The sequence below is a fragment of the Galeopterus variegatus genome, unplaced genomic scaffold (genome assembly GCF_000696425.1).
Source record: "Galeopterus variegatus unplaced genomic scaffold, G_variegatus-3.0.2 Scaffold4805, whole genome shotgun sequence".
Taxonomy (NCBI): Eukaryota; Metazoa; Chordata; class Mammalia; order Dermoptera; family Cynocephalidae; genus Galeopterus; species Galeopterus variegatus.
The window spans coordinates 63,825-74,203 of record NW_007730916.1 but is presented as its reverse complement, the minus strand read 5'-3'; the positions used below and the strand labels follow the sequence as shown (position 1 = coordinate 74,203).

The 10,379-nt window shown below is 35.2% G+C and overlaps 1 protein-coding gene across 2 annotated transcripts in view; it reads left to right on the top strand.

The window, feature by feature from the left end:
• MPDZ (multiple PDZ domain protein) overlaps window positions 1-9,983 on the top strand; it is a 95,748-nt gene extending 85,765 nt beyond the window's left edge. For both annotated transcript variants that reach the window (XM_008588410.1, XM_008588411.1), the window contains 9 exons: window positions 230-377; window positions 866-952; window positions 2,393-2,483; window positions 3,524-3,567; window positions 4,438-4,560; window positions 5,882-5,986; window positions 6,569-6,681; window positions 7,588-7,711; window positions 9,489-9,983. In XM_008588410.1, coding sequence (XP_008586632.1) covers window positions 230-377; window positions 866-952; window positions 2,393-2,483; window positions 3,524-3,567; window positions 4,438-4,560; window positions 5,882-5,986; window positions 6,569-6,681; window positions 7,588-7,711; window positions 9,489-9,635 — 982 coding nt within the window. In that variant the 3' untranslated portion in view covers window positions 9,636-9,983. The remainder of the gene's footprint in view (window positions 1-229; window positions 378-865; window positions 953-2,392; window positions 2,484-3,523; window positions 3,568-4,437; window positions 4,561-5,881; window positions 5,987-6,568; window positions 6,682-7,587; window positions 7,712-9,488) is intronic.
• The last annotated feature ends 396 nt before the right edge of the window (window positions 9,984-10,379 follow it).

Genomic DNA, 10,379 nt, shown 5'->3' with positions numbered 1-10,379 from the left:
CACCACGCTCAACCAGTGAGCCGACCGGTCTCTATATGGGATCCGAACCCTCGGCGGGAGCGCCGCCCTCTACCAAGTGCGCCACCGGGCCAGCCCATAAACAGTAAAACTTTTAAAGCCATAAAAATTGAAGTAAAATTTTCAGTTAAAAAAGTTAGCTTCTCGTTAAATAAGCATTGCATTGCAGTTAAGGAAAAAATAATAATGTTAAATTTAAAATTGTTTGCAGAAATGACACTGGAGTTTTTGTGTCAGACATCGTCAAAGGAGGAATTGCAGATGCCGATGGGAGGCTGATGCAGGGAGACCAGATATTAATGGTGAATGGAGAAGATGTTCATAATGCCACCCAGGAAGCTGTTGCTGCTTTGCTAAAGGTAAAAGTCTAATGCCAAAATAATTTTGTGTAATAGTGTAGAAGAAGAAAGAAAATTTAACATTGGCTATTATAGTTAAATTACTACTGACTTCTGTTTATTTAAAGTGTCATCTCAAATAAAACCTATTGTAAGTAAGATATCATATTTCAGTGACAAATTTCTAAATAGTAAATTTATCATTAGCTGTTTATTATTTTGTTATATATTTATTTAGTGTTAGTAAGAATTATGAACTGAATACCTGTAATATTAATAAATCTTTTAAGTTGAGTATTGGTATTGCTATTGCTGCTTGTGTTATTATTTCTATTAATTTTAATGTTTTTAAAAAGCTGTTTTTCATAAAGGATTGGAGGTAGCTTTGCCTATGATAATCCCGAAAGGAAGATGTCTTTCAAAAACTTAGTCTTGAAGAGCAAAATATGTTCCTAAAGATGATTATAGCATTTTATTTAAACATTTCCATAAAACAACCACTCCTCCAGTGTTCCCTAGGCACAGTAACCTTGGAAGTTGGAAGAATCAAAGCCAGTCCATTTCATTCTGAGAGGAGGCCTTCTCAAAGCAGCCAGGTGGGTAGCTGTGGAAGTCATCAGGGTGATGCAGTCCACATGCCCAGATGACTCATAGATGGCCCTAACTGGGGGTCTGACCAGGGTTAGGTACGCAGGTCTGGCTCTCTGGAAGCGTGGTTCTCTAGGGGCAGGGTTTGAGATAGGAAAGAAGAAAATATGAGAGTGGGCAGGTAAGCAAGGTGTAGTCTCAATTAATTTGTAAATCATTCTAAGGAACTTGATTTTAAGCATTCTTCTTTTCTGATGTGATTCTCTTTCCATAATCTCACAAGTTAACCACCTAATGTATGTAAAGCTTATCAAGCTTAACATATATTTTAAGTATTTTATAACAAACAACAGTGTTCAACTGAAAGAATCCCATATACACTAACCATGTGCAAAAATATGATGTTAAAACACAATGGAATACGATTCAACCGTAACAAAGAATGTAATCCTGTCATTTGCAGCAACATGGATGAGCCCAGAGGTCATTATGTTAAGTGAAATAAGCCAGGCACAGCAAGATAATTACTGCATGTTCTTATATATGTGCAGAGGCTAAAAAAGTTGACCTCATATAAGTAGAGAGTAGAATAGTGGTTATTAAAGGCTGGAAAGTGTAATGGGGAGGGGGATATAGGAAGAGGTTGGTTCAAGGGATACATAATTACAGCCAGGTAGGAAGAATAAGTTTTAGTGTTCTATAGCACTGTAGCATGACTATAATTACAACAATTTATTGTATAATTTCAAATAGCTAGAAGAGAGGATTTTAAATGTTCTCAACACAAATGATAAATATTTGAGGCAATGGATATACTAATTATCCGGATTTGATCATTACACCTTGTATACATGTATCGAAATGTCACTCTGCACCCCATAAATATGTATAATTATGTGTTAATTGAGAACAATAAATAAATAAAAAGAGATAGATATGAAAAAACAGGATGTTTAATAGTTTGACTCTTGGCAAGCCTCTCTCCTCAGTCTTGTCTTCTGATGACAGAAGCCCATTTTTATCAGTCTGTTCTTAAAAATCCCTCACTAACTTCCCTAATTACTGCCATTAGTTTCCTGTTAACTGTCCCTAATTTTACAGTTTTTAAGACCTATTCTTTGTACAACATCAGTTGTTTAAATTCAGAGAGGATTAGCTTGATTGAGATTATGATATTCCACTAAAATTTTAGGTAGGTTAGAATCAATCTCATCTACCCTTTTAGCTTCAGTTTATTTTTGTCACTAGGGACATTCTTCCTTAAAAACAGCAAGAAAATAAATCAGTAGAAACTACATTTAAATTGCTTTTCACATTATCGCATGCCACTGTTGCCTAGTAGGTATTTCTCTCTAGATGCACTAAAAGAATTGAATTCTGAAATAAGTGGCATTTAGGAAGTACTATTATTTCCATAACTTTCTAAAATGTTTGTTGAGTATTTGTAGGTGAGTGAAGGCAGCCTGTCATCTTTCACTTTTCCACTTTCTGGATCCGGTACATCTGAGTCGCTGGATGGTAGTTCAAAGAAGAATGCAGGTAAGATTGGTTAAATATTTTAAGCATGATGTATAGGTTTGAATTTTGGCTGTCAACACTGATTTTTTTTTTCTTGTTTACCTCTGAGCTCTTTTTCTTGCAGAACCATCACATATCCTAGTATAGGTGCAAAATGTGTGTTGGCAAAAAATCTGAACAACATGAAGTTGTGCCTATGGCAGCTTTTCTCATTATTTACCCTACAAGATATACAAAACATTAGAATCAGGATTCTGTAATTTTTTCTTACTAAGCAGATTGCTGTATTTGATTTTACTCCGTTTCATTGTTTAATGTAACACCAATAAATCAGAAGATGCCATTCAGTGAAGCCTTCTTTTTCCATGAAGATTGCGAAAATTTTGAGAAAATTAATGGGATCCTCCTGTGTTTTAATTACATCAAATCATGATGCAGAGGGGTTTTTTTGGCTTGGTACATTGGTTGAGAGTTGTTCAAATTGAAGAAACTAACCATATGGCAGTCTCTGTTTGCACTGTGACTAATATTCTAGAAATTTAGGCACGTAAGTCCATAGATAATTACATCAAATCATGATGCAGAGGGGTTTTTTTGGCTTGGTACATTGGTTGAGAGTTGTTAAAATTGAAGAAACTAACCATATGGCAGTCTCTGTTTGCACTGTGACTAATATTCTAGAAATTTAGGCACATAAGTCCATAGATTTTTTTTTTTTAGTGCATCCATGACTTTATTCCTTTCAGCTGTGCACATGTGTCTTTCTATCTAAAACACATTCTGTCCTTGACTCATTCAAAGTGTATTATATAATCAGTACTTAAAATGAGAAGGAAGACATGGGATGGTATGTGCATTTTTCCAACTGAAGAAATAGACTTCCTGTGTGAGACAAATCTAGTTCTGTGTCCTAGTAACTTTGAGCACCCTCTTGCAAAAATAAAAAGAAACACAACTTAGGGTATCCCATTTAGTTCCATCCAGCTCCATGAATTGACTAAAATTTTAATGAAAATGAAAAGTGCTTTAATAACCATATTTTATCTTTCTTGCCTTTACAGTGGCATCTGAAATACAGGGATTAAGAACAGTTGAAATAAAGAAGGTAACTTGGGAGAGAGAGTATAAACTCTAGTGTCAACATAAACTCTAGTGTCTTTTGAAACATCTGCATATGTATTTTCTTGTTAACCATCTCACTGTTTTATAGTACCCATCTGAAAAAAAATATGTATTTCTCACAGTGGAAAGCACAATGCAGTCTTTGTTGAATTTCCTGGTCATATACTTCTTTGAAAAGTCATTGTTTGTATATTCTTTATTGCCAAAAATGTCATCAACCAGACCCCACACAAAATAGTACCCTGCCTATCTCACTTCTCATACTGATAAATAAGCCTTTCCCTTCAAGAGATATTTCCTTGTTCTTCTGAAATAGATTCCGCTGACAGCCATGCACACAAGAGAAGGTAAAAGGAGCTATAATTTATTGAGCTGTATGCTGAACACTCTGACACTTCATGTCATCATCATGCCACTTAATATCCACTGTAGCCCTCTGTGACAGGCACTGTTATCTGCATTTTGTAAATGAATTCTAGGGATTTATTGAGAGGAATGGACTTTTCTAGGTCACAGCATTTTTAAGTGTAGGTTCCTGGATTTGAACACAGGTCTCTCTGATTCCAAAATTGTGGTCTTTTCACTTTGTGAGTTTACCTGCTTTTCAGAAGTCCCATAACATAATGTTTATTTAGCACATCTTGATTTCTTATACTTCTTGAATGGATAACTTATTTTCCTAAGCCACACTAAGGACCTGTGTCAAATAAAATAATGCAGTTTTCTTGAGCTTCATTTTCTACCCTCACACCTAGAAGATCAGAGTTGACTATAGAATATTGTGCTACAGGATAAACAAAAGGTCAATTAAAAATATTGCTTCAACCAAAATATGATATGTGTTTTATGTCAGGGGCCTACTGACTCACTGGGAATCAGCATTGCTGGAGGAGTGGGCAGCCCACTTGGTGATGTTCCTATATTTATTGCAATGATGCACCCAAATGGAGTTGCAGCTCATACCCAGAAACTCAGAGTAAGTTTTACTAATGCTGGAGGGGTCCTAGCAAACTTAGCAAAAGTTTTTTTTTTGTTGTTTTTTTTTTGCAAACCTTTTGTATCTAGCTACCTGTTGCAAGGCAGTTTTATATATCTGCATCTGCCTTTAAATCACGTAATCCAGCCACAGCAGGGCTTGCTTTGAGTAAAAGATAATGGATATTAAAAGAAAGGAGAAATGATGTCGTGGAATGCAAATTTGCAAGTAAATGAAATGGAAGATTTATAGTTGTTTAATAAAGTTTTTATATATTTGAAACTCTGTGGAACAAGATAAAAGAAAACAAAGTATTTTCAGAACACCAGTATGAAGTGAATTGTTTTCCTTATATGTTTCATTAGTTTAAATGCCGATTTAACTTTTTTAAATTGAAAAGTATAATTTGTATTTACTTATGAACTTTGCAGAAGTTTAATGTAAATAAAACATTTAAATAATGATTTATAATGCTGTAAACTATACAGAACTTGCTACAAAGTTGAGAGATTATTCAGACACAGAGCATTAGGATGGCACTTATGCTAACTGCCTAGCTCTAAAATCATGTGAAGATCCCATTAAAACAACTCAGCTTCTCCAACTAAAATCTCTATGACCTCTCTATGCCTCAAACAGGGTCTCAGAACATGACCACCTCTTAGTTTAAGTACTGACTAGGTTGGGAATGGTTCAACATACTTTGATATCTAAATTTATGATTGACACTTAAAAACTGGTTGTACATGTAGCACAGGGTCAGCAAACTTTTCCATAGGGACAGATAGTGAGTATTTTAGGGCTTTGTGGGACATATGATTCTCTGTTGCAACTACTCAACTCTGCCCTGTGAAAGCAGCCAAATAAGCATGGCTGTCTTCCAACCAAACTTTATTAACCAAAACAGGCAGTGGGCCAGATTTGGCCCGTGGGCCTTAGTTTGCCAACTCCTGACTTGGTAAGATTATAAAAATAATAATGTCCAGAGAAATTCTGTTTTCTAAATGATATTAATATTTTATTCTTTTAATAGGAATTAACATCTTACCTAGGAGAAATGAAGGGAAGGGAACAGTGACTTTGTTTCTCTTCTTCCTCCTCCCCCGGAGACTATAGAACTGTACCATTATGTTCCTCTTCTTTCTGTGGTTGCTGCATCTTGGGCTTCTTGGAATTAATGGCTTTCTTGGTTATATTTCAGTGGCTAGTAGCAGTATATATGTGATGTGGATGGCCGAGAAGGAAATGGATTGCTCGGGTCTCAAAATCCCACTCTCCATTGCTGCTTTAGCAGATGGCTATTTCTTGCTCTCCCTTGCAGGTTGGGGATAAGATTGTCACTATCTGTGGCACATCCACTGAGGGGATGACTCACACCCAAGCAGTTAACTTACTGAAAAATGCCTCTGTCTCCATTGAAATGCAGGTAAGATTTTTATCCCAAGCACTATTTAGGATATAGATAGCCTGAGGACACATGAGCTTTGATGTTAAAGCAGTAAAAATGATTAAGTCTCTTGCTATTATTTAATTTACTGTTTCCCTGGAACATAAATGATTAAATTGAGAGCTCCAAGAAAGTACGTCTGAAACACATTCCATAACATTTTATCCTGATGCATTTGTTCTTTCATGCTTTATATCTAAGGGGCAAAAAATACAGGGCCTTAGCTGCGGATGATTAATTGCGAGAATTTTAAGTAGTATGAGTGAATGGCTTTTATTCTCAGGATCTTTACAAAATAATTACATATGAGACCATGTTTTAAAAGCATCAGAGAACTCTTTAGGATTGAATTAGTAGAATATTATCAGTGTTAGGACAGTTAAAGAAGCCTGTGGACCTTGTGAAATTTTTTCTCTTTGCTTGTATTTTGTGTTAACAAAAATGATTAAATAGACAATGAAATTCAAATTTTAATCAAATGCTCTTTTTGAAGAAAAATGACTGGTGTCTCTCTAGCCACATGAATGTGTGTTTTTTCTCTTGTACTTCTCTTATGCACAGGTTGTTGCTGGAGGAGATGTGAGTGTGGTCACAGGTCATCAGCAGGAACCTGCCAATTCTAGTCTTTCCTTCACGGGGCCGACATCAAGCAGTATATTTCAGGATGATTTAGGGTGAGTTCATATACTATGGTTCTTATATCATTTGTCACTTAAGAATCAAATCTTTCTAACAGTTGCATTCTGTCAAATGTTCCTAGAACTCACAAAGAGGTAAAAATAATAGAAGATGAGGTATGAAATACAAACACCAAGTGCTTTGAAACTGCTAAATAATTATGGCATGATTTTAGCTCATCAGAAAGAGAGTGAGTGAGCTAGCCATTTAGATAGATAGATGTGCATGCTACCACCCTTCCCACATTTTCAGCTCTGATTTCTTGGGGGGATATTTTAGTTGTGATGTCACCACCCTGTGTGACACAGAGCACGTCAACTCTATCCTTTTAAAATGTCCAGCATTGCCTACTCATTCAATATATCATTCTTTAAATTGAAAATATTCACAATATTGGGTAACAACACTTGGATACAAAAGCATTGGAAAATAGGGAGGGAGAAGAGAGGCACATTAGAATTTTTAAATAATATGATGAAGCTTCTACATGCTTAAAATTGATTTTCTCTCAGGGATTGGGAGTACTGATGTTTATGACTTACTCCATTATAGTCCCCTGAACTTTTTAGCTTTCTCAGTTTAAATATACTGGAAAAAGAATGAACTTTTCTGTGCAAAGACAACATGCCGTGAATATGTTAGTTGAAGGGAACTGTAAACGAGTAATAGAATTAGGATGTTAAGTAGGATTTCATTAGATTATGTAAATTTGAAATACTGAACACAGCATGCACTGACAATTTAAAGCATCTCAAAAATACCCATAATATACTTGCTGTCTGTAACACAGAGAATTGTGCTAGCTCTAGCGGGATGTCTGATAATCTGTAACTTACAAATTCACAGAGATAGATACATATTTTAAAAATTCAAAACCTCTTTTTTCCCTCTCTTTACTGTAGACCTCCTCAGTGCAAGTCTATTACACTAGACAGAGGACCAGATGGCTTAGGCTTCAGTATAGTAGGAGGATATGGCAGCCCTCATGGAGACTTACCCATTTATGTTAAAACAGTGTTTGCAAAGGTAAGCTTGCACATTGTAACCACCCTTTTCCTCCCAAACATTCATTAATAGGGGTCAGCAGCTGGCTTATTAGTTTATGGCCTGAGGTAATGCCAAATGGTTAACAGTTGATCATTTTCTTTCGAAACTCCCTACAGAAACATGTCATTAAATACTTTTGTCCAATTTGAGGTTTAGTTTTGTTTAAAGGAAAAGAGGCTCAAATTGAAACTCCATAGAAACTCTGAATATAAATAAAAATATTAATGAATTCTGGTTAATGAAGCCTGATTTTTTTTCTTTGAAAACAAGTTACACATGACTATCTTTTGAAAATGGGACATTTTAAATATGTATGCTGTAGATCACTGGTATTTTTTCTTTGCGTATTTTTGGTGGTGTTAAATATAAAATAGATAAAGAAAGTACATAAAATACAAATGCAAATTAACTAATAGGGCATTTATTTTACAAATTTAATTTTATTGAATAAAATAGGAAAGTAACTACTAAAAAAATATGAAGAGTATCCAGCAGCCCTGTTATTGATATAGGGAATTTAGATTAGTGCTATAGATCTTAATTTATGGAGGTTTTGTTCTGTTATTTTGGGGGAAAGAAAGTATTTTTAACCAATTTAAAGTGCTGTATCTACCTACAGCAAGCTAGCTAGCTATAGGCTTAATTTGGGAGGTTTTTTAAAAAAAGTGATTGGTATGTCCAAAAATGAAAACAGCGTTTGCTAGTGAATAGAAGAGTCATGTAAAGTGCTGTATCTACCTACAGCAAGCTAGCTAGCTATAGGCTTAATTTGGGAGGTTTTTTTAAAAAAGTGATTGGTATGTCCAAAAATGAAAACAGCATTTGCTAGTGAATAGAAGAGTCATTCAGTCTTCTTCCTCAGCCTAGGAACAATTTATTTAAGGCATGCTAGTTGGAACATATTTTAAGAATTTCATCATTATGGATTTCTCATTAACTTTTCATATTTTTAATCTTTAATTGCATAATTGTCTTTCATAAGCATGCAAGGCATGCTAGTTGGAACATATTTTAAGAATTTCATCATTATGGATTTCTCATTAACTTTTTATATTTTTAATCTTTAATTGCATAATTGTCTTTCATAAGCATGGCTTAAAATGGGGTTCTTTTTCAAACAGCAATATCTTTAATCTTAATCATAAAGAGCATGAAGAATCCATGTACCCTTGGGAAGTAAGAACCAAGACAGTTTGAGCAGCCTTTTTAAAGCTACAGAAGGAATTAGAATTAGCAGTGGGTTTTAAATTCAGGACTTGTGCCTCATCCTACCTTAGTCAACGTGCATATGGGCTTTATGCTTCTGCAAACCTTTAGTTTTTGTAGTCCTCAAGCCTTTGTCCTGTAAACTGCTTTTGTTCCTACCTAATCCTTTGTCTTCTTTCTGTGAGTCATCTTTACAGGATAGAAAGTCCTGGATACTATGAAATCGCTTCTACTAGGCAAATTCCCAAATATTTTTTATTAATTTGAGTTCCCACCAACTGCTGTGCTGAACAGCCAAAATAACATCCAACTAATCTATTGACTGCTGAATTCTCTTTCAAATTGGAATCTTGATGCTAAAACCATTTAGGGAAAGGCCTCCTTTGTGTATGTTCATCACTGCTTAATGGCTGTGGAGCACCCGTGGAGCACCGAGAGCAATGTGTGTGTACACGCAGAGCAATTTACATTCTTGTTTAGATCTTTTTCTGTTGTGTAGCTGCAAGGCAGCATTTTTTGAGAAGTAAACAAGCCGACTTTATAATTGCAGGGAGCAGCCTCTGAAGATGGGCGTCTAAAAAGGGGCGATCAGATCATTGCTGTCAACGGGCAGAGTCTAGAAGGTGTAACCCATGAAGAAGCCGTTGCCATCCTTAAGCGGACAAAAGGCACTGTCACTTTGATGGTTCTCTCCTGAATTGGCTGCCAGAATTGAACCAACCCAACCCCTCATCTCCCACTGTAAAACTGGTCTTGTGGAATACTTTCCTTTGCTGTGTTCATCAGGGTCTTCAAAACTGTAGGGGAAAAAAAATATTTAAGTTTGTTTTTCTCATAAGGAAGTGGTTTTCTAACATCATTTTTTCTTTCCTCTTGTATTCTGTGAACCTATACGTTGTATAAGTAAATCAGGTTTTTCTTTGTGAAGATATCTAACATTTTATAGTCACACAGGCAAAAATTGTTACAAGCTAAACTGGTTAGTAGAAACAAAAATAATTCTAAAGCTAATCAAAGAGAAATGGCTTCACTAAATTAGGGTGAAGAAGAAAATGTCAAGGAATTTTTTAAAAATAGCCTCAATTTGGCTATCATCCTCCTCTCCTCATTCGTATAACTTCGTATAATGTATGCTATACGAAGTTATTACGTAGTTCCATCCAGCTCCATGAATTGACTAAAATTTTAATGAAAATGAAAAGTGCTTTAATAACCATATTTTATCTTTCTTGCCTTTACAGTGGCATCTGAAATACAGGGATTAAGAACAGTTGAAATAAAGAAGGTAACTTGGGAGAGAGAGTATAAACTCTAGTGTCAACATAAACTCTAGTGTCTTTTGAAACATCTGCATATGTATTTTCTTGTTAACCATCTCACTGTTTTATAGTACCCATCTGAAAAAAAATATGTATTTCTCACAGTGGAAAGCACAATGCAG